General features: G+C 54.0%; 2 protein-coding genes across 2 annotated transcripts in view; both read right to left on the reverse strand.

The window, feature by feature from the left end:
• Nucleotides 1-5,586: 5,586 nt before the first annotated feature.
• BARHL1 (BarH like homeobox 1) lies at nucleotides 5,587-11,200 on the reverse strand. Its single transcript, XM_005527298.2, has 3 exons — nucleotides 10,753-11,200; nucleotides 7,439-7,661; nucleotides 5,587-5,881 (listed from the first exon to the last, which is right to left on the reverse strand). The coding sequence occupies exons 1-3, from the start codon at nucleotides 11,198-11,200 to the stop codon at nucleotides 5,587-5,589; spliced, it is 966 nt and encodes a 321-aa protein (XP_005527355.2).
• Nucleotides 11,201-16,850: 5,650 nt separating this feature from the next.
• CFAP77 (cilia and flagella associated protein 77) overlaps nucleotides 16,851-23,075 on the reverse strand; it is a 56,698-nt gene continuing 50,473 nt past the window's right edge. Inside the window, exon 6 of the mRNA XM_088065856.1 lies at nucleotides 16,851-16,951. Within this exon, the coding sequence (XP_087921982.1) occupies nucleotides 16,883-16,951 (69 nt within the window). The 3' untranslated portion in view covers nucleotides 16,851-16,882. The remainder of the gene's footprint in view (nucleotides 16,952-23,075) is intronic.

The following is a 23,075-nucleotide window of genomic DNA, read 5'->3' on the forward strand; positions in this document are numbered from 1 at the left end:
AGGATTGTGGAGAACTCTTCAGAGTGATGACACACAGTCCCTTTGGGGCAGAGTTCATTGGCACAGAACTTCTGTCAGAGCTCCTGGGCTTGGGAACAAACGTTGTCACTGTGGGAAGGAGCCACACTGGAATCCAGCAGTCTCCTCCTTGCCTGCAGCGTGTTGTCATTCCTGATTATGTAACAGAGGGAGCAGGAGATGTCTCACCTCTCTGAACATTAAAGCCTTTGCAGGCTCCTACAAACCCTTGCCCATAGTGACCCAGCCTTTTGGGGTTCTTTGCCCTGCCTGGGCCTGTTTTGAGCTCATGGATTTTGCTTCTTGCTTTTCCTATTTGCCATCCATCTTCCCATCAGACAATTGGGACACTGGGAAAAGGGATGCAGGATGGCCCCCAGTGTGCTGAGGCTGGCATTTGTTCACCAGTGTGTGAAATGAAACCCAAACTGCCCTGGGAGTGGAAAGTGCCCCCAAAGCCTGCAGAATTCCCAACTCCCCCAGCTCCTACAGGTGAGCACCCAGCTGTCCCCTCTCTGTTCCTCCCTTTGTGTCTTCCAGCCCCTCCTAGAACACAAGCAACAAGCAAGGCACAGGTGAGAACAGCACAAAAACAGCCAAAACACAACTTTCTTCTCCCTGCACACGTCTTCCTCAAGGAAAGGGATGAGGAAGAACAGCCCAACCATGACCTGGGCCAGGCATGTTTAATGCAGGAGCAGAAAGTGCTCAAATAGTGGCAATTTCAGACGTCGGAAGGAAGAAAAGTACTGAAAAAGGAGTATAAACAGATTAAAATGATGCCTTGTAAATGCAAAATTGAGGGCACCTACTTTGGGCTGTAGTGAGTCATACAAAGGATTGTAGGAGAGCAGCAATCAGCCCCAAAGTATTTAATTTCTGAAGTGAAGGTAACTTTTGAAACCAGAATTTTTATTTCCTCCCAGACAATCAAACACTCCGATTTCACTGCAATGCTTTTTTGAACACTTCTGGAAGATAATAAAAAGGCTCCAGTATCAAATTAACCATGATTTTGCAGAGAGAATGAAGTTACAAACATTTATTAGATTAAAATAAAATAGCAACAAAGCCCACTTGATTTTGTTATGAGAACTATTTGAAAGAGCAATCAGGTTTAAGGCAAATGTCAACTTAAACAGAAAAGAAACCCCTGAGGATGAAAATGACTCAGAATGATGCAGGAAGTGCAAGTTTGGGAATGATATTTTGCATGAAGGGAAAATACATGACCTTCTCCTGGCTGACTGTCACATAGGAATTACTAGGGACTGCTGGCAAATTCATAACAGTAGGAAAAAAGGCCAACAGCACATAGGTGAGAGACATCAGGAGATCACATTGCTGCCTGTATTAACTGGGCATGAAACAGTACAAATGGTTATGATGAATCAAGTGATTTTTTTAAAAAATATGAGTGTCTTTTTCTTTCAGCTTCACCATCTTTAGCAGACAGGGCTGGATTGCTTGTGTGATTAGGGAAAGAGAGAGGAGGATAAATAAATTGTTAAAAGACATGCACGTGCACCTGAAATTAAGCCAAGTTTTCTCCTAACAAACTTGAAGGCTGATGAGCAAAATGTGTTTGAATTGTGGCCGGGTGGGCAGGATGCAAATTCTGCCCTTATTTACACTTGGACTGCTCCGGATTGGCTCTGAGCTGGCTTCACCCTTGTGCACCACTCAATTCAGGAAGAACCTGGTAGGTTTGGGGTTGATTTTACTCAAATCATCATTCAGGCAGGGCAGGGCAGGGTGTGGTGCTCAGAGCTGTGAGCTGCTGTAGAGTTCCATCATTTCCACCACCTGCAGCAGGACCAGGGTGTTGTGTGTGCAGAGGTTCCCAAATGCCAGAGGAGCAGCTGGGGGTGACAGTGGATTCCCGTGCCAGGGAGCAGGTGGATGCTGCCCTGAACTGCTCCTGAATTTGTCCCCTCTTGCTCTGAGGTGTGTGGTGTGTGCTGAAGAGGTCTTGGCTGGGTGGGAGCTGCCCTGCACGGCTGGCAGGGGAGGAGAGCTGGGTTTGGCAGTGTCAGTGGAACTGCAGCTTTGGTTTTGGCTTTGGTTGTGTTTGTTTGTCTGGATTGTGGTGGAGAGCGAGGGCCTCGCTGCCCTGCAGCCTCAGGTCCCTGGGTTTGGTCTGGAAATAGTGGCACTGTGTAACTTACAGTTACCTACAAAGCTTTTTGTGAGTCAGACCAGGGCTTAGCTGGGTTTTCTTTCTGTGCTCTCACACCCTGAGATTGCAGGAGATGCTCTTGTGTTTTCTCAGCTGTCTTCTGGCTCCATGTCTTTTACCTGTAGTAGTAGTTCACATCCTCCTCCCCTCTGCAACTGGAGCATTGTGAGCTCACACTGCAAGGCTTTGGATTGGGAAAGAGCAAGGAGGTCACCTTGGGGCAACTGAGGTCACAGTTAAACACCAGGGGCTGGGTCAGACACAGGACACAGTGCTGCTCCCTGACTGCTAAGAGCACCAGAACTAAGCAGGGTAGAGAGCAACTCCTCCCTGTTTCCAACACCTTGCTTTCTCCATAAAGCTGGGGAGAGGGAAGGAAAAGCAGCAGTGTACTGGGCTTTCCATTCTGCCATAGTTTAGTTTGGTGCTTGGATGAAGCCATGGGATATCTTGACTAGAAACAATTCTGATTGCAATGACGCTGTGTGTGCTGGCATGTCCAGCAGAGCAGCTCTTGCTGTGCCTGCTCTGAGGGTGCTGGTCCTGGTTAAAGCTGTGCCAGGAGGGAAGGAAAGTGGCCCTTGAGCTGGGTAAAAGCCTGGAAGGGACTGGAGAGCCAGGAGTGTATTTAGTCCTGGCAAACCCACTACACTCTCTGGATCCAGAGCCTGGAGCTGACAGAACCCAACCAGCAGCAGCTTGTCTGTTGGACTTTGTACCCTGGAGAAATCCATGGAGCAGAACTGCTGCAATACTCCAAAGGTTTCCCTGCTGGGACTGGTGCTTCTGAACTGTTACATTTTTTTTGCTTCATATAATTTCAACCCAGCACAGCCTGTCCTGCCCCTGGGACCTTGCTAGGACTGTGCCTGCCTGGCACCATCCTCTGGAAACATTTCTAACCTGCTCTGGTCTAGGTGCAGGGCCAGTGCTGGTGGGTTCTGCTGTGGGACACTGGCTCCCATCTCAGTCCCTGCACACAGGCTGAAGGTGAGGTTGGTCCTTCAGCAGGTTTTGAGGCTGCTGAGATCCTCCCACACACGATGCTGTTCATGTGGCCGGCGCAGGGATCTCTGCTTAGAGTCTGTGGTGTCTTCCCTAAACTGTTTTCTCTTGAAGCTTCACTCTGCTGTGAGATGTCCTGGGCAGCAGCAGCTCCAGCCTTCATGTCCCCTCTGCTCACTTTCCTTCTCACCACGCCCGGCACAGCCATTTCCCCTTCCCAGGGTAGAGGTTTCCTCGGGACTTTGTCCTGCTTTCTCCAACACAGTTTGTAGCACAAACTGAGCCCTGGCACTGTTATGGTGCTGCCTCAGACCCGCTGGTGCAGGGGAGTTTCCAGCTCCTTCCAGATGTGAAATGGCAAATTTAAATATTGCAATTACAGACGTTAACGAAGTCTTGTACTTCATTAATGTAAGAGGAGGAATATGCTACGGCTACAAGGACAATTAAATATTAGAGAATGCCTTTGATTCACATTCCTGCTGTGTAAATGGGAGGAAGGTTGCTGTATGCTCCTTGCCTTTGCGCTCACAAAATGAAAAGCACACCCACTGCAAGTTGTCCTTTGATAGATTTTTAATATGATTTTAAAGAGTTTTGTTTGGCCTCATTCTTATTCAATGAGATTAATTTAAAGCACTTATCCCCTGGGTTTAAGTCAATCCATGTAGGATTTGGGACGGGGGTTGTTGCCCAGGGAGGGGGTTGTTTGCAGGCCTCTCTGAAAGACTCCTTTCCCACTTCATTAACCCCGAGCTCGGAGCGACCCCCCTTCCTCCTCCTCCTCCTCGCCCAGCCGAGGCCCGGGGATTTACCAAACCCCCCATTCACATGCAAAGAACCAGCCCTATCCACAAAGGCCGGGGGCTCTCGCCCCCAGGCGTGGCTGTGCATTTGGCCGAGCCGACAATCGCCCTCCCCGAGGGGCTCCGGCGGGACCGGGGCAAAGCTCCCGGGACGGAGCCGGCCCCGGGGCATCGGGCTGGGACCCGGCCCGGGGAGCCGGGGAGGGGATCGGGAGGGGCAGTGGGTGCTGGGGGGGCTCCGCAGACAGCCGGGCCCGCCGGGGGGAGCGGCCGGGGCCGGGGGGGCCCGCAGCCCATCTGTCGGCTCCCCGAGCCGGCGAGCCGCTACCCGGCTGTCCCGGGCACCAGCTGCCGGGCCCGCTGGCCGCGGCCAGATGAGCGACACTTTTAAAGGGTGGAAACAATCCATTTTCCAAAGCGATCATTTAAAGCACTTAGGCAATTATACACTTAAGATTAGCGTTATTAATTCACCGGAGTCGTGGCTATCACCGCGCCGGGCTGTCCTGGTGTCCCCCGCTCTCTCCGACGGCTCCGCGGCCGGTCCCGCATCCTGGCACTGCAGCCGGGCCCCGGGGGGACACCGAGTCCTGGCGGGGACACCGAGCCCTGGGGGGACACCGAGTGATGGGAGATGGGAAAACTCCTCTTTACTTTTCCCTTTCCCTCGGCGGCGGCAGTTCCGCCAGAGCAAACAAGCGGCGGGGGGAGAAGAAGGGGCCGGCGAAGGCAAGACCCGTTTGTTTGTAAAGAAGTTTTATTTCCACATTTAAAAAAGGGGGGAGCGGGAGCGGCCGCGGCTCCCCGAGTTCCCCCCCCCGCTCTCCCCGCCCGGCCGGCCCGGCCCCGGGATACAGACTGACAAGAATCACTTACACAAATACGCCCTCAGGGTTCACAAATAAATAATTCATATACATTTTGCACCGTATTTACATTCCACCGCGCTTATTTTTTTTTTCTTTTTTCTTTTATCTTTTTTTTTTGTTTGTTTTTTTGGGGGGGGTTGTTTGTTTTTTTTTTTTTAGTTTTAGTTACGGACGTCCCAAAGTCTCGCCGGAGCCATCGGCCTGGGCCACCCCACGGTCCTTCCCGGCAGCGGGACGGCTGCCCCAGGCTCGGGGAGCCGGAGAAAGCGGGGAGGGAGAAAGCGGAGCCGCCCGTGGCAGGTGTGGCTCGGCTCCCCTGACTGTTCCTGGGGAGGGGGCGGAGAGGCGAAGCCCCCCCGGAGCATCCGAGCCCCTCCGGTGCTCCCGGCGCCGTCCCATGCCGAGGTGGGGGACACGCAGCGGCCGCGCTGCCCGTCGGGGGCACAAGGGGGTGAAGGTGGCGAGTGCCCCGCGAGGTGAGGGGCAGCTCTGCCGGCTCCGTCCTGCCAAGCCTGTCCTTGATTCTTGCATTCTTTATATATTATTTTAAAAAAAGGAAGGGGTGGTCTCATTTATAATTTGATAGATATATATATATTTGGGGATGAGCGGGAGTCTGTCTCTTGCTCGCCGCCCCAGAGGTGTGGGGTGGTCCCCTCCAGCCCTCCGGCCCGGTGGGTGCCGGCGGGGCTGCCCGGGCGGCCGGGGCTCACCGGGGCTGCGCAGCCCGGGGCAGGACACCGGGCAGCGGGGGCAGGGGCGGCGGGGGCTCGCTGCCGCCCTGCAGTCCGTGGATGAGGATGCGGGGCACCAAGGGTCTCTGGAGGGCGGGGGGCGGCGCGCTGGGTCCGCGGTACAGGTAGAGGGCGGCGCCGGGGTCCAGGTTGGAGACCAAACTCTGCGGGTAGAAGTAGGGCGAGGGGAACATCCTCTGGAGGGCTGAATAGTTGCCAGCCTCAGCCAGCAGCTCCAGGCCCACCGCCGTCTGCCTTTTCCACTTGGTCCTGAGGGGGCAAGTCGAGAGAAGGGGTCAAGGAGGGGAGGGACGCTCCCAAAGCCGCTCCCGGGCTGTCTTTACCCTCTGCATTCCCCCCTTCCCCGGGCTCTGCTCTCATTGCGCATCCCCGCTCCCACCGCTGCCTCCCAGGGCCGATCTTCCCTGTACGGCAGGGACGGGATGGGACGGGACGGGATGGGATTTGATGGAATGGGATGCAGACCCCATTAATGGGGGGGAGGGAGTTTATGTCCTTGGCGTTCCCGCTGCGACAGCCCGGGAGCTTTCCCGGGGGCCCCAGAGCCACAGCCCGGCTGGGATCCAACGGCGGGATGCGAATCCCGGCGATAAAAACGACGGCAAACATTTCAGTCCCTTCCTGGGGGTGTGAATCCCAGGTTGTCACACGACCCGAGGATGACACGGAGGATCCGTGAGCTGAGCGCGGATGCTGCGGCCGCCGCGATGCTCCGGCCCCGAGGCCGCGGGGCCCCGCACCACCGCCCGGGGCTCCGGGACCCTCTCCTCGGGCCGGGCCGCTCGGGAGGCTGCGGGAGTCCCGCGGGGGGACAAGCGTGGGGCAGGGTCCTGGGGAATTCGTTTGCGGCATATATATGTATATAAATATATAAATATAAATATATATATGTTTCTGTGTCTGTATTTTTTTTTATTTGGATATATATCGGTATTAACATGTATATATATATGTACACGTGTGTGTGTGTGTGTGTGTGTGTGTGTGTGTGTGTGTGTGTGCCGGATCTGGTGGAGAAGTCCTGGCCCCAGGATGTCGCCGCCGGCTGCCCGGGCTGGCTGGAGAAGGGGCTGGGAGCGCTGGTTCGGCTCCGGCGTGTCCTTGCAGGGGGGATTTGGGGACAGGAGGGGTGACCATGCTGTCCCCCTCCTTCCCTAAAGTTCCCCAAACCCCCGACGTGGGGGGATCTTTGCAGATGGAGAAGTGGGGCTGGAAATGAGGGAGAGGGAGGGTAAAACCCTGGAGCGAGCGAGGGGACAGGGCGGGGGCTACAGCCGGGGGTCCCTCGTTTGGTGGCAGTGGCGATGGTCAGGGCTGGCGATGTCCGGAGAAACCCACGGAAGCCACCACGTTGCCGCCCTTTTACAGATTTGTCGCTGAAGCGCTAAACCTATTTCCACCAGTAAATTATTCATCATAATAATAATTGTGTAATTACTGTAAAGGGTGTTAATTATTGATGCCCAAAGCAGTAATTGTTATCTATTATTAATGGGCCGATGTGTTATGCTGTTGTGTTTAGCTGGAAGGCCGGTCCTGCCTCCCCACCTTGCCGGGGCTGGGGGCACAGATTGTCCCCCCCGCCCCACACCCGCTCTGCCTCGGCATCGCTTTGCTGCCCTTGACTTTGGGCTAAAAGGCCTCGGGAGAGGCGAGGACGGGACGGACACCGTCCCTGTCCTGGTGCCAGGGAGAACGGGGTGGTTGTGGGGTGCAAAGCCCTGCCTGGTTTGGGGGAGAGCGGCCGGGGAGGGGAGCAGGGCGGGATCCCGACGCTGTGGGCAGGAGGGAACGGCGCATTTTTACCTTCTGTTCTGGTACCACGTTTTCACCTGCGTGTCGGTGAGGTTGAGGGAGGCGGCCAGTTCCATCCTGTCCTGCACGCTCAGGTATTTTTGCCTCTCGAAGCTGCGCTCCAGCTGGGCCAGCTGATGGTCGGTGAAGGCGGTGCGGGCTTTGCGAGGCTTTTTCAGCCGCACCGGTGGACTGTCCCGGGAACTGGAGATCTCTCGGTCCCCTTCTTCTTTCACTGAGACGAGAGGGAGGAAGAGAGCCAGATCAGAGCAGGAAGGGAATTGCCCTCAGAACAGGGGATGACCCAGTGCAGGTCACTGGACTCGGACTCGGGTCCGAGTGGGGCACGTTTGCTCTGCACCCCCGTAAATTTTAATCCCGGCTGCCCGAGGGAACTCAGGGCCTCCCCGAGCCGGGCTCGGCTTTCCCCCGTCCCGAGGGCCTGGGATCGGAGCAGGAACGTTGGACTGTGTCGACAGAACCCCCGGCCCAGACCCCCCTGATCCCCCTCTCCCCTCATTTCTCACGGGGCAGGACCTTCCTCTGGGTTTATTGCCCCAAACTCAAAAGCTTTCTCGATGCTTGGATATTTTTTCTTTCTTTTTCTATCTAATTTCTCTCTCTCTGTTTGTTTTTTTTCCCTTTTTTTTTTTTTTTAAACCAAAACAAACTAATCAAAAACGAAAATTACCAGCCCACATTTTTTGGAGGGGAATGTTGTGCTCGTCCTGCCTCTCTCCTCCGTGGAGAAACCTCCGTCCTCCCGGGGATGCTACCGGGGCACGCAACAAATCTCCTTTCTCCAGGGCTCACGAGATACTGGGGAAAGCACTTCCCAAACCCCTGCCCGGGTTGTTATCTTAAAAAAAGGCCGAACGAGAGGGGTTGGTGGCGGTTCGTTTGCGAGGTCGGTACATACACCCGGCAGAGCGGTGCGGGAACTTACGCCGCAAAATGTTGGAAGGTGATCGAAAAATTACGAAGCAGAAACAAAATAAACGAGGAAAAATAAATTCCTGCTCGTGCTCGCCTTCTTCACCCTCCTGGAGGAGATTATGGAGCAAATAGGCTCGATTTATACAAATCGGCGGCGTTTGGGGTTTGTTGGGTTTTTTTTTTACAGGGGTTTATGTTAAATTTGCTGATGGCGGGGGTGAGTAGGGACAAGGCTGGAGCCGAACGCGAGCTGATTTCTCTCTGTAGGAAGACAATAATCCGGTTAATTGAGCCACCGGGGAGTGAAACCCTTCAACCAGAAATGCGGGCTCCGGCCGAGCGGGCAGAACGAGCCGGGGACGATCCTTGGGCTGGGAAATGCAGTCCCGGGTCCCGGGAAAGCGGCAGCCCCGACCCGCCGGACCCTGGCAGGGGGATCGGCCCCGCTCTCTCCCGGGAACGGCCCCAAAGTTTGTACGGACTTCTGAGAGGAGCAAAGCGGGCCTGGCCTCCCGCATCCCCAGGAGGAAAATCCCCCCAGACCCCTGGGCTGATCCTCGGCTCCTAAAAAGTTCCTGCTCGCCAAAGGGCCGCAGGAACGGTGGCGACGGCTTCCCTGTTCGGTCCGGCTCGGCCCCTGGCTATTCCTAGCTTAAAAAAAAATGAATATATGTATATACATATAAAAATATATATTATAGGTTTTCCCGGCACTTTGGCCGCTGTGGGTTAGGCCCAGCTTCGCAGCCCCTTTGCGGAGTAAATCTGGGGCGTTTTGCTCCAGGAAAGGTTATTCCAAAGCGGCACAAAAAGAATTGCTCTGGGAGCGGGGATCTTCACCCGCTCCTCCACTGATGCGGGGGTTTTAGCCTCATTTAAACTGTGGTTTCCTTCCTATTTAAACCGGTTTCTGGATTTTTTTTCCCCCCGCTTAGACAGCTTTTTCCCCCCCTATATTTAAGCAGTGAGGATTTTTTTACCCCTGATTTAAGCTGTGTTTCCCTCGCAATTTAAAGGATTTTTTTCCCCCATTTAAACGGCATTTGCAGCGTGGCCGTGGCTGTCCCGCCGCAGGGACAGGAGAGGAGCCGAGGGGCTCTGGGAAACGATCCCTGCCCAAAGCCGAACCCCCGGCCCAGGCTCGACGGGTTCAGGGGGATGAGCAGAACCCGCTTTGCTTTTCTCCCCTCGCTTCTTTCGCGTCTTGGAGATTTGGGGCAAGGGGAGAAGAGCTGAAGGGATTCGGGCCGGGTGTAGGAGGCGAGAACAGCCAGGGTGGGAACCGCGGCTGTTTCCAGGGCCGGCCCTGCAAAGCGGTGCGGCCGATGCTTCCTCCCGGGGCACTTCCAGCCCCGGCACCGACCTCGGGCTCCATCCTTCGTTTGGAGTGAAAATCTCCAAATTCGTGATGTCCAGAACCTGCCGCTGCATTTGGAGGCTTAATTGGGTGAATATTTTTTCCTCCATGAACTAGATTTCAGCCCAGCGGGCCCAGGGTGCATTTCTGGCCGGGACGAGGCTCAGCCTGTCCCCCTTTTTTTCCTGCCAATCCCCCCAAATTCAGCGGCCGCGCAAGCTGCCATCGCCTCCCTTTTCTCCGCCCAGCTGGACGGATACCCTCTCGTTTCCCTCACAAACAGCCGACGACCATTTTACCCTGGGAAAAGTTTTTGCGGAGGTGGTGAGGGTGGGATGTGAGGAGGCACCCGGGTTAAACTGATCCGAGGGGCAAGGAGTCCCAAATCCCCCCGTGCTGTTCCTGTGCCTCTCCCTACCCCGACTGCCGCAGGGAGAGGGCGGGAAGGGGCTGCGGGGGCCCGGGAGGCCGAAGCCCCCTGCCCCACCGGCGCTGTGGATGCGGCCCGGGGCTCCCTGTCTGCACTGCTCGGTTTTGAACGATTTCCAAAATAATAATACAAATAACAAAAATCGAATCAAACCCCGCCGACTAACTTGCTTGTTTCTCACCGGAGCAGGGGAAATACCTGGCAAATCCGTGATGATTTTATTACGGTTTTGGTTTGGTTTGTTTGGTTTATTTGTTTTGCTGGATTTTTTTTCGTTGTTTTTTTTTTGTCTTTTTGGGGTTTTTTTCCCCTCGCAGGCAGAAATTCGTCTCCGCTTCTCCTTTCCCCGCGGGTAGAACGGCACAGCCCGATCTTTGCGGCGGAAGGCGGCCTCGGAGCATTCCCCGGGCGTGTTTAATGAGACCCCTTCCACCGGGCCGAGCCCCACCGAGCCCCGAACCCCCAAGTTTCCCCAAGTTGGTGCCGACCCCTCGGTCATTTCGGGGGTGACTGATCCCGTGACCCCTGAGCGGGTCCGCAGCGAGATCACCGGGACACCCCCGGGCCGCCCTGCACAGCCCAGCGGGACAGAGCCGCTCTTACCTTTGTACTCCGAGTCCGAAGAGGAGCTGCTGTTTTTTTCCATTTTCTCCCTAAAATCCTCGCCGGGCTTGGTGGGGATCCTGCACGCCGGCTCCTGCCCGCCGTGAGGTCCATTTGTGCTGGAGTAAGGCGCGCAGGCGGCCAGGGGCTTGCAGTCGGCCAGGATGTCTCTGATGAGGAAGGAGGAGGTGACGGTCCGGGACTGCGAGGGAGCCGAGACCTGCCCCGGCTGGAGATGCGCATCCAGGCCCGGCCGCGGCACCGCCGCCTCCAGGCACTCGCGGCCCGGTGAGCGGGGCGAGGGGCACCCGCTGCTGCCCTCCGAGCGGGGGCTCAGCTCCAGCGGGGACCGGCCGTCCCCCACCACCGGGTCCCCCTTGGGCACGGCCGGGCTGCCGGCTCGGTGGGAGAGGATGGAGTCGATCCCAAAGCCGGTGGAGCCCTCCATGGCCCCCGCGAGGTGCCGGCGCTCACACGGGCATTGGCGGGGAGGGCGCGGCGGAAGCGGGTTAGTAATGATAATTAACAATAACAGGAGGGAAAAAACAAAAAGACGAAAGGAAAAAAAGAACAAAAACGAACAAGGTAAAAAGGAAAAAAAAAAAAAAAAAGAAAAAAAAACCAGCAAAGTTCAGTCTGGGATCCGGGCAACAATTGCTGCAAGGCTCTCTGAGGCGCCGCGCGTTAGATCCAGGGCTGCTCCGTCTTCAGCATCGCGCCCAGCTGCACTCACAGACAGACAGGAGAGGAGGGGAGAGGGAGGCAGAGTCAAACTTTGGCCGCGAAGGGGGTGGGGTGAGGGGGGGACGAACCCCAACCTCACCCGAGGTCCCGGCCACCCCACCCGTGCCCGGAGTCACGCCGGCATGGGGCTGGGGGGCAGCCCGGGGGTTTCCAGCCGGAGGTGGGGAGGCAGCGATCGATAGTGAAGGGTTCGCAGCGCTTTAACCACTTAATGATCCAGAAATCAATGGGGAGGGCGAGGGGAGGGCGGAGGGGGTGGCCAGTCTCCGGGCCGCCGCGGCGCCCCCCTTCCCCGCCAGCACCTCGGACAGCGCCGGGGGGGAACCGGAGTCACTCCGGAGCCAGCAGCACCTCGGACAGCGGCGGAGTCGCTCCGGAGCCGGCGGTGCCTTCAGCACCTCGGACAGCGGCGGGAGCTCGCCGGGGGGGAGCGGGGGAAATGGAGAGAAAAGCTGAACTTGGGCCGCTGCAGCTGGGGGACCCCCGCACCCCCAACACACCCCGTGCCAACGCGCCCATTGGCCGCCAGGCGTTTTGGGGGATGTCACTCCCCAACAGGCGACACCTCGGAGCTTGATTAACGGGAATTAATTGTTGCCCGGATCCCCGCGCTTTCCGGGCGGTTTCCGCCCTTTTTTGCTGTCATTAGCCCGCTGATGGGGTCCTTAATGGGATGATTAGCCGCGGAGGGCGGGGGGTGTGCGTTGGGTGGGTTATCGAGGGGTTACTGCTTTCTCCGTGCCTCCCCCCGCAATGAGCTGATCTGCCGGTCCCTCCCGAGCACGGAAAGTTTTGCTGGGCGTCAAAATTAAAACAAAAAAAATTTAGGAAAAAAAAAAAAAAAGGGGGTGGGGGCACCGAAAAAAAAAAAGCACCGAAACCTTCCCAAAACCCCCAGCACTGAGGCGGCTGCTCTGGGCCCGAGATGAGCTTCGGAGCTGCGAATTTCGTTGCATGCCCTGGAAATCGGTTGTGGCCGAGCAGAGACGTCCACGGGGACGCCGGGGAGCCGCGGCTCCTGCCCAGCGCTGCCGGGGCGGCGAGGACCGGGCAGCGCTCTGCCCGCTCTGCCTGCGCCCGGCAGGACCTACTGGTGCAACTGGGAAGGGACCGCATTTAGAGCGGATTTTTTTTCTGCCGTCAATCGCATTTTAAATCAAACCCCGATGGCCTCAGGCAGGGCTGCCCCGTCCTGCCTGTTTCTGCCGGAGACACCAACTTTCCTCCCTCCCGCCCCGTCGGGGTGTCTGCTATTGTTGTTCTCCCAGGCTGGAGAGGGACAGGCTCACGCAGGATTCCCACCTTCCTCGCGGTCAGACTGGCTGCTCTCTCCTCGAGGGTTTATTTAGGGGCTTTTCCCGTGGATAGACCCTTCGCCGCGGCGATAGGAAAATGTCCACACCCGGGTGCGTGAAGCGGCGTCACTTTAAAGCGATGTCACTGGTTATTTCTCAAATACTCGATTTCTTCTGTTCCCCACCTTCCCGGCCAGTCAGCTGCATCTTGTCCCTCTTCCAAAACCGCCCTTGGCTGGCAGCTTGGAGGCGACCAAGGAGGGGAGAGCCCCCCTGGGGAAGCCCGGCTGCCAGCTGTCGGGCAGCGGCGCAGGCAGGGCCCCCAGCACCTCCTGCCCTCGGCCCTGCACGCTCGGGGCCGGCTGCGATCGGGGCAGTGGAACAAAAGAACTTTAGAGGAGGACAAACCCAGGAACAAAATCAGTATCAGTCCCGGTCCCAGCGTGCCCACACCTCGGGGATGAAACACGCCCGTGCTGGGCGCTGCTCATCCTCCCTGTCCCTAAGTGAGGGGTCTCTGCTGATGCTCTGCCCTGTCTCCCTCCCAGCACAGAGACCCGGGACAGGGGGCCAGGTCGGTTTTGCAGTGTCCACCATCCACAAGGCTGGGCCAAGTGTCCCTTTGGGCTGCACCAGAGCAGTGGATGTGCAGGAACTGGTCCTGGTGAGAAATGGTGCCAAGACACCGATGGGGTTTGCCAGCTCCTTGCAGTGTTTGTGTTGGTTCTCGGACTCTGGCAGCCTCCCAGTTCAACCAGGAGACCACGTTTGGGTTGGAAATTTGCACTGGGATCAGGATGAGTGCTGAGGTTGTTTTGGGACCAGGAGCAGGACTGGAAAAGGCAGCAGAGCTGGGAGTGAGATCAGAATCAGGATTTGGATCAGTCATGCAGGGACAGGTTTTGGCTGGTGAGTCTTGCTCTTGAATAAAGCACCTGCCTTCAAATAACTACAAGGAAATCCCCAGATTAGACCGACTTCCTGATGATGTGCAAGATTTCGGGAGGTATTTGTGTGTGGGGTACAGTCCTCATCCCAGAGCAGGTTCTGAATTGTGCCATGCCCAGCCAAGGCCCTGGGGACAGATGTGTCACTCCTAAGCCATACTCAGGGGTCCCAGCAGCTACAGATGCACTGCTACTCATCTTCTAATGACACTAAAAATATTATTATTATTAATACTATAATTTCAGAACTAGACTCCCCAAGGCAGAAATGTGCCCCATTCTGCTCATATGTGGTGTACCTCCTACATAACCAGACCCCGGACAAGTGGGATTCCAATGATTTTTCTGTGGCTCCCAGCACAGACAGGAAATCCTGTGCACAGACCACTGAGCAGTGCACACTCCTTCCCTCTGTGTGTCTGTCCTTAAACCCTAATTTTCAGGCTGCTCCTGTTTACAAATACATCAGTCAAGAGATCTCTGATCCCAACTGCATTTACAGTCACCTCCTCACAAGCCTCAGTCACAAACCAGGGGTGGATTTAAGACTGGGACAGCTTTGGGAGTTGCTGTTCATGCCACCCCCTTGGGTGCTGCTGATGGACAGGGCTGGGCTCTCCTGGTTCCTGTCACCAGTGCAGGTTTGGCCTTGGGACCAAGGGGCAGGGCTGAGCCAGAGGCTTTGGCTGCGGGACCCCTTCCACAGCTGCACCAGGGGATGCTGAGCTGTGGTGACTGAGCAAGAGTTAATCCAGAAATATCTGCTGGCGATGCACAGCCCGGTGTCCTGGAAGGGACTGGCTGAGGGAGGATCCCCGGAGGTTCTGCTGCACCCAATCTCCTCCTGAAGGCCGGCTGGGTGCTCGGGCAGGCCGTGCCCAGCGGCGCAGCGAGGGATGCTCGGCAGCGACGGGCTCCGCTGGGATGCTCCGGTAAGCAAACGAACGCATCGTCAGGAGAGAGAGGAGGGCTGGGCTGGGGGCAAGCGGCAGAAAGGGGGAGGACAGGCAGCCGGGGGCGGCCGAGCCGGGGAGGAGCCGGCTGGGGGAGCTGCAGCAGCGGCGGAACCCCGTTACCGGTGGGTGTCACTGCAGGACAAGGAGCGGGGGCGGCGGGGGGACCGGGACCCCGCACGGGGCTCAGCCGGCCCTGGGGCAGCGGGACCCGCTGGCTCACGGCTCGGGCCGGGCAGGGTCGGGGTGCGGGGGGCTGCAGGGGCAGGGATGCTCCGCCCTGCCCCTCCGAGCTGCCACGCTGGGGATATTTGGCGCACGACCTTGCCCAGCATTTCGGTGGCAGCGGGGCAGATCTGTGGGCTCTGAGCTGCACTGAGAGGTGTCTCCTGAACGCACTTTATTTATCTGATGATTTTCGGGTTTCTGTTCTCTTTGCTGGTTCCCTGAGCTTGTCCCAACCAGCAGCTCTACGGGGGCTCGGTTCACAGCGTTCTGTGCCAGCCCTTCCCAGCCAGGCAGGACATTTTGGAGGTGCTTCCTTCCCTGAGCACACCCCCGGGACCTCAGAGACTGCTGCAGGAGGACACAGACGCTGTGGCTGGGCTGAGAGCTGGATGTGGCTCCCAGCAGGCAGAAGGACAAACCTCATGCCTGGATTTCTCACACTCTCATAAACAGTGTCATTTTTAGCAAGACAAGTCATTTAAGGCTCAGCTTCCTCCCTCCCTGAGGAGGTGGGAAAGGTCTTTGGTTATAATCCACCTCTGCCAGCTTGGCAAACCCTGCTGTTATCCCCCTCATGAGTTTAGATGGGTTTTATCTAGAGGCCTGTACTAAAAAGAGGCAAACACATAGCAAGGTTTTCCTGGTGTGGAGCAGGTGATTTTGTTCCTCCCTCAGCTCTGGTGTGGGCAGGGTGGAGTTCGTTACAGCTCCTTCCTTATGAAAGGGCAGGGTGAGGTACAAGCTGCCCTAAGGAAGGGGGTGTGGGAAGTGCTGGAGCAGGTACTGGTGAGCCATCATTGTCCTGTGGGGTAAGAAATCTGCCCTTGCAGTTTACTTTGTTGTTTCATCATTACATGAGCAATGTAATGTTCTAAAGAGCTCTTCTCTTTGAGGTTTGGCTGGAAATCTGAGGAGCAATGAGCCCTGAGCTCAGCACAGGTTCTTCATGTCCTTTGGCTGCTGGTGGCTTTGTGTAGGGCTGGGTTAATCCCAGTGCCAAGGTGTGGGTTGCAAAATTATGCTGGCACATCCACCTGAGCTCAGGATGCAGTTGGGACTGCCCAGCAGATGTCATCTCCCAGAGCTCTCCAAGTGCCAGTGGGAGGGTGAATGTGAAAACTGGGAGAAAATTTGACTTAAAAAGCTGGTAAACTCTGAGCTGTAATGGTAGATGTGAGAAACAGACTACATAAGTGTTATTAATTATTCCTTTAGCAATAATGGAGATCCACATTTTAAATAATGGCACTTTTAGCCTAGTAGTATTTGAAGTGAAGTGCTCTGTTGGGAGAAGGTGGATTCCAAATGTGCTGGTTCCTGGCTGAACCTGTGTGGTCACCTGTAGGTTTGGGTGCTGTGATGTTGAGTTTGTGTTGGTAAGGTTTGAGTTTGTTCAGTGAGTGCTTGGAGAGGCTCAGCCCTGAGGTGCTCCAGGCACCAGCAGCTATTGGAGGGTGAGTGTGGAGCTGGCTGGAGCCACCTTGAAGCAGAGGCATTGCCTGTGGTGAGCCCCCAGTTTGGCAGGTGTTTGAATTCCTTCACACAGGCAAGGGCTTTGCTGAATCAGACACTGATGGGAAGTTTTTTTGGCAAAGAAATGAGGACTGATGAGATATTACAGATTTGACACTAGCTAGGATATGGCTGCATCCACTCTATTTGTCCAGAGCCAGCAGGGAAGGAGCCTGTCCTGCCCTCCTGTGGGGCTGTGCTGGTGTAAGCACTGCCCTGTTCCTGAGTATTGTGAGAATTGTGCTGTGCACCTGACAAGAAGCAATAAACAGGCTGAGACAGAATTGTTCCTCTTATATTTATGATTTATTTGGCTATATATGCATTAGCATAACTCTGTAAAACCTGAGAGAAAGTCTATTGCATGTGAAATCCTGGGGTCCGAGGGCTGTGCCCAGCACGGTCCTTGCTGTGGGGCCCTCTGGGGAAAGGGACCACTCACAGGCACCCCTCAATGGGAGGCACTGAGAGCCTTTTTACGGGACTCAGGGTCTGGAAAAGTCCTGAGATGAGGCTCAGCCTGTGAGGAAAGGAGCAGAGAGAGGATTGGTTACAGCCAGGAGCCAGCCACAGAAAATAGGTTGAAGTACAGACAGGGAGGAGACTGCAGATTGCACAAGGGCTTTGGCCTGATTGGGAGATGTTGCTCCAGCTGAAGTGAAACACTTAACCTGCTTAAAACAAGGAGTAGCTTTCTGATTGACTTCAGGAGACTCTTATTCTGCTCTAGCAACAAAACCCTATAATTTTATTGTGGTGTGTTTGTTGTCTGACATTTTCAAAGGCTGCCATGCCCTGAGGTGGGTCCTGAAATAAATATGACTTGTTTTCTACAACACAGGACCTGGGTGCTTCACTGAGGGGCCAGGAAGGGCTCAGAGCTCCCAGAGGAGTCCCTGGTGAGGTCAGGGGCTCTTACACGACTGTCCCTAAAAACACAGAAGCAGCAGCTCCCCAGGAATCACCTTTGAGTAGGGACAGGATAAAAAAATAAAACAATAATCAAAAGGGAAGTAACTGAGGGGTAGAAAGGTCCCAGGACCCTTTGGGGTGAGCAGTGGGGCTCACACACAGCTGTGTGCAGCAAACCTGCACAGGAGATTCAGTGACTGAGACTGGAGCATTTTCCATGGGGGGCCACAGGCTCTGCCTGCCCCAGCACAATTCCCTGTGCCATACATCTGCCTCGTGTGGCTGTGCTGAGCTGCTTCCCACTTCCCCCACCCTGCTCAGCCTGGCTGGATGTCAGGTTTTGCATATGTAAAAATACAGAGCAGTCTTTGCCCTGAAAAGCTTGCTAGTGATCTCATTAATCAAGACAAACAAAGCATATTTAGCTATTCCCCCTCTCTGGAGGAAGGCATTCAGGTACTTAAATATGCATTTGAGTGCCTAACTTCAGACAGCTGTTTCTGGATGTTTTTGCTTTCTCACAAATAGCAGCAGTGATATAACCCCTCTTGGGGAGGGAGTGGTGTGGAAGGCAGAACCAGGGGCTGCTGAAGTTGGTGGGTAACCCCAGAGAGCTGGCAGGGACAATCCCTGGTTGTTCCAACTCCAACCTGCCATTAAAGATGCAGCAGTTTTCCCCTTGGAGCTGGGATTGATAGAAAAAATCCAGTGCTTGCAGGTAAGGACAGCTGAGCTGCTTCTCATTGAATTCTCATTGAATGTGCCTCTGCCTTCCTGTTGTGCTCCCTCATCCAGCAGTGCTGGGAACTGGGCACAGGGACATTTCTGCCTGGGATGGTGTTGATGCTATAGGAGAGGAAACAGCAGTTTATTCACTCTTATCTTGGTACAAAGCTCCTGGGTGAGAAATGTCCCACTGAGCCCCAACTGGCAGTGATTGAGGTGAGCAGAGCCTTGAGGAAGTTGTGAGGGATGCCAGTTCCTGCCCTCATCAGGAGTGAGTGGGAGGCACCAGGTGCAGGACAGGGGCAAGTGCTGTTATAATAAATGAGAAACCCTCCCAGTCATTAGAGTCCAGATGAGGGTGGCCTTGGGTCAAAGGTCTTATTATCACAGACACTGGAGTTGAGCAGTCAATGCCAGTGATGAATCCTCATCTCTGGTTCTTCTAATTCATATTTTAAATGATGAACCCAAAGGTACCTCCTCTAGAGACAGCTGATGATCTCTGTCATTACTCTGCTGCAGTTATGGGTGGCTATGCCAGGATTGTGTTTGGAGCACTGGCTGCAGCAGGACAGGAATATGGTTTGTAGGAAAAAGCTGAAAGGTTTTCCTTGCAGGATGATGGAGCTGCCATGGGCTCCAGCTGCTGCTGAGGAGCAATGCTTTGCTGCTGTTCATTGCATTTGTTAGTGACAAATGAAAGCCTGCAGGACCCTTGCAGCTGGCACATTGTGAGGTCAGTGTTTGCTTCACAGAATTAGAGGGGGAAGAAAAATAATTACCACTCCTAAAACTTAAATATGTGTTTGGGGGGCATTATCTTTAAGGTTTCACAGTTATAATAATGTATTAAATTGGAGGATACATTAAGGCAGATGTGTAATTGAGGCCTGATAAATTGCATGTGAGATGCAGAAAGGCCAAGCTGGTGCAGGGAAGTTAGAGCTCCCCCGATGGTGGCAAACCCCAGAGAGCAAGCAGGGTTTTGTGGGCTCCATAACTGCTGGGCCCTGTGAGCACCCCTGGTTACAAAATAAACTCAGCTTATGGGGGGAGTTTTAGTTACTAGAGCAGCATTTAATGGCTTGTGGTGATGAGAGAACCCATGGAAAGGCCTGAAGCGAGTAATGAACAGCACCAGGCTCTCCTCCCAGCCTGGAAGGATCCATGGGGATGTGGCTGTCCCTGTTCCTCTCCCACTACCTGTGTGGCTCTGCCCACCTGCTCCCAGGCAGCTCCCCAGCCTTGCAGCATTTTTCACTTTAACAACAAAGCTACACTGGGACTCAGCCATGTTCCTCCATCATCCATTTGATCGAATCCTTTTAGCGGGTGACAAAACACTTTCCTGTGCTCACTTTACAGGAAACCAATCTCTCTTCTTTTTATTTTTCTTTTCTTTCCCAAACCCTCCTTCATTTACAGGAGTCTAACAAATCCTGGGGCTTCTTTTTTTCTTTTCTTTTTTTTTTTTTCTTTCTCTGCCGAAACAACACAAAACGGTGGAATTTTTTTTTTCAGGAAAGAGAGGGAGTAAAATAAACAATACAGAGAGGTAGGGTGCAGACACTGACGCTCAGCACGCCGAGCATCCCTGTACAGACAAAATAATAATAAAATAAAAAAAAAAAAACCCCAACCCTGCGCGCGCGCACATCGGGATGCAAATGATTTTCCGTGAAGCCACCGCTTGTAAAGCTTGACAGAAAATAATGAGAAACACTAAATCTTTTATAAGGTCAACACTCAAGCAGCTGTCAAACAAGAAAAGAATTTAGCGAAAGATCCGCAAAAACTTCCATCGCCTCATTAAATCCAACAGGGCCGGGGCCCGGCGTGGTGAGGAGGCACCGGGGCGCCTCCGTTTTGTGTCAGTAATTTGTGGCGGAGGAAGAGCGGAGAGCAAACAGCGAGCGCCGAAGGGGCCTTGGGGGAGGCTGGGGAATCGTTAGTGCGCCAGGAGCGGCCTCCGCTCCTAATTGGAAGCATTGGGCATTATCAACGGAGGATTTGCCTCGGCTCCCTGACAGCTCTCTAGGCCTGGAATGATAGCCCACTTGTCAGTGTAAAAGACCATTAAAAACAAACCATTTTGATTTAATTGGAGGCGGTGTGCTGGGGGCCCAGGTGAGGCGCTTCATCAGCCGATGTTGGCTGCTGATGCCTTTTTCCTCCTGTATTGATGGCTTTTTTTCTTTTTCTCCCCTCCCTTTCAAAAACTGTCTAGGAAAGAGAAAGAGGTGCTGAAAGATCCTTCACAGCCGCATTGAGAGCGGCTTTCAATAGGGTTGTCAACAAATGCCATGACAAGTTAGAGAGAGGCAGGTACTTTTAAAACAGACATTATTCTGTCCAAGATGAGCTGTGTTCAGAGGTGAGTGTTGGATTATTAGGGTTACAAATAATGTGGCTTTTCCTGCCAGGAGAATGCTTAGCTGACTTAATGAATGGGGTTGATTTTTCTCTCCCCACCTTTCTAAGAACAGAGGGAAATGCAGGACAAGGGAGCCTGGGCTAAATGATCTTTATTTGCTTCAAGCCCAGGAAGGTTTCTCAAACAGTGCTTGGCAATTTTGGGATGCTGTATTTAATGTCCCATGGTGATTTGGGTTGGGGTTTTTTTTTTCCCTTCCTGAAAATAATGGCCACAGATATTTGCTGGGGTTCACTGGTCATTTGGTCTGGACAACAGCATGAGGAAAGAAGAATTAACCTGCTGCAGCTGTAACCTGGTGTGTGCCCCCCACCTCCCTGGCAGATGTTTCAGGGTCAGACCAGAGCTAGCAGCTTTCATACTGACCTCATGTTCTTGACATCTGAATCCTGACACTTTTCATGCCAGGGAAGAGTTTTACTTAAAGTTGTCTTGATAAATAGCATCTCTGCAGAAGTCACCACAGGGCCATGAATGAAACCCCAAATCCATGTTAAAAGCATTTCCATGGAGCTGTGTACTGGGAGCAATGGCAGGTGCTCACCCATAACCCAACACAGCGTGTGTGGTTTCACCCTGCCACAAGCTGTGAGCACCCAAAACCTGTTCCCTCATGGGTGAGAATCTCCAGAAGAGCAATGGGAATTGGTTGCCAACTGTTCCTTGTGCTGCCTTTGAATACTGGGGCTTGGTTGTAGGTGGAGCCTGTCCTGGAGATGAGCTAGGCTGTAAAGGTGCACAGGAGAGAGTTGTTTTCCTGTGTTAATCAGGAGATGTCCAGAGCAATAGAAATGACAGAGGAGTGATGGTCACTCTGTCTCTGAGGGAGACAAAAGGAAGTGCTGAGCATGGCAGGTAATGGTTTTTACTAAGAGAAGGTCAATTGGGATAAGATATAAGTTTTTTTACAATGAGGATGTTGAAATACTTGGACACGTTGCCCAGAGAGGTGATGGATGCTCCATCTCAGGAACACTCAAGGTCAGGTTGGATGGGCTCTGAGAAACACAATCTGCTTGAGGATAACCCTGCTCCCTGTGGGGGGAACTGGACTAGATGGACCTTAAAGGTTCCTTCCAAGCCAAAATATTCTGTGGCAGCACTGGGTGGGATGAGAGGTTGAGTGTCCAGGGCATAAGGGCTAGTGGGAAAATCTGGATCACGAAAATGCTTTGCTGTGATTTGAACAATGGTATTGCTGGAACCTTTGGCTGTGGAGGCAAAAAAAGAAAACCTCCAGAAGCTGCAGGGAAATGTAGTGATGGTGACAGGGGCCCAGAGCCTGCAGGTAGCCATGGAAGGGCTGTGGGGTGCGAGGTGACATCTCTGATGTGGCCCCAGAGGAGATGTCCAGGGATCATGCCCAGGGCAGCAGGGGCTGTGCTGCCTGTTTGGAACCCTGCAGGGTGTTGTGGTCTCTGTTTGCATTGTGCCTGCCACAGGCCAGTGCTGCTGCTTTGGATTGTTACTGCAGGGCTGGCAGCCACCAGCTTGTGTCACTTGAGCCACTGAACAACCATCAGCTGACACTGATTTTAATTCTTTTTGGTCAGTCAAAATCCCAGCTGAAGGGAGGATTGATCTGGTAGTGTGGTGACAGGAAGCTCTTGAACTTACTGCTTTATTTTTTAAGCACTATTTAGGCCCCAGGAGAGGAGTTTTATAACACTCCAAGTTCCAGAAGTTTTTTTGCCCTCAAACTCAGGAGGACCAATGCTGCACCTGAACAGCCAGCCCTGTGTGCTGTGTGTATCAAGCCCAGGTTATTTAAGCAGAATCTGTGGCTTTTCTGACAAGACAACAGCTGCAAGATTACATGAGCTGTGCTTGTCAGTTCAGCTCTATAGACAAAAATAGAGGTAAGGCATTAAAAAGAAATGCGGAACATTTTTGTGTGTACGTGTTAAACCTCAACTGTTAATTCTGACGAAGGATCAGGCTGTGAGCAGATATCAGATCCCTGGTGAGAATCAAATTCTGGAGCCCAGAATTTTTGCTGCAAAGTTTATACAGTGGGGATTCCTCTAATTACTTTCAGTGGAAATTTACCTGACAGAGCTTTCCCAGGTAATGCAAGGCATACGCGGGAGAGCCGCTCAGCCGTTGACAGAGCCTTTGATTTTGTGCCAGGTTGCAAATTAAGTCTTTTGCCAAGGTACCCGAACACTTGCTCGTCAATTGCTTATCGCTTATTCATATTGCGCGTTTCATCTGCTCGGGGCGCCAGCGCACAAAAGTCTTGTCCAAAGTTGCTGCATTTTCTTTCCTTCCCCTTGCTTGGTCAAGTAAACAAGCCACCTGAGCATCTCTGTGAGCTGGGATTCTCTAATGAGCAAAGGAAGAACCCTGGTGTGTGTCAGTGACAGGAGGTGCATGGATTTGTTTTGACACGTTGGTGAATTCTGTCCCGTGTTGCTGCTTTGTTGCTATCCTGAATCCTTCTTGGCTTGATGGAGCTCTGGAAATATGTTGGGGGTGGCCAGCATTGACTTACTGGTTTGGATAGTGACTGTCAGACATTCAGATGGAGGTGACTGGAGCCTCACCCCAGCCTGGCACAGGTGGAGATGCT

The sequence above is a fragment of the Pseudopodoces humilis genome, chromosome 22 (assembly GCF_049639895.1).
Source record: "Pseudopodoces humilis isolate 2021_Gansu_Grassland_sample_001 chromosome 22, ASM4963989v1, whole genome shotgun sequence".
Taxonomy (NCBI): domain Eukaryota; kingdom Metazoa; phylum Chordata; class Aves; order Passeriformes; family Paridae; genus Pseudopodoces; species Pseudopodoces humilis.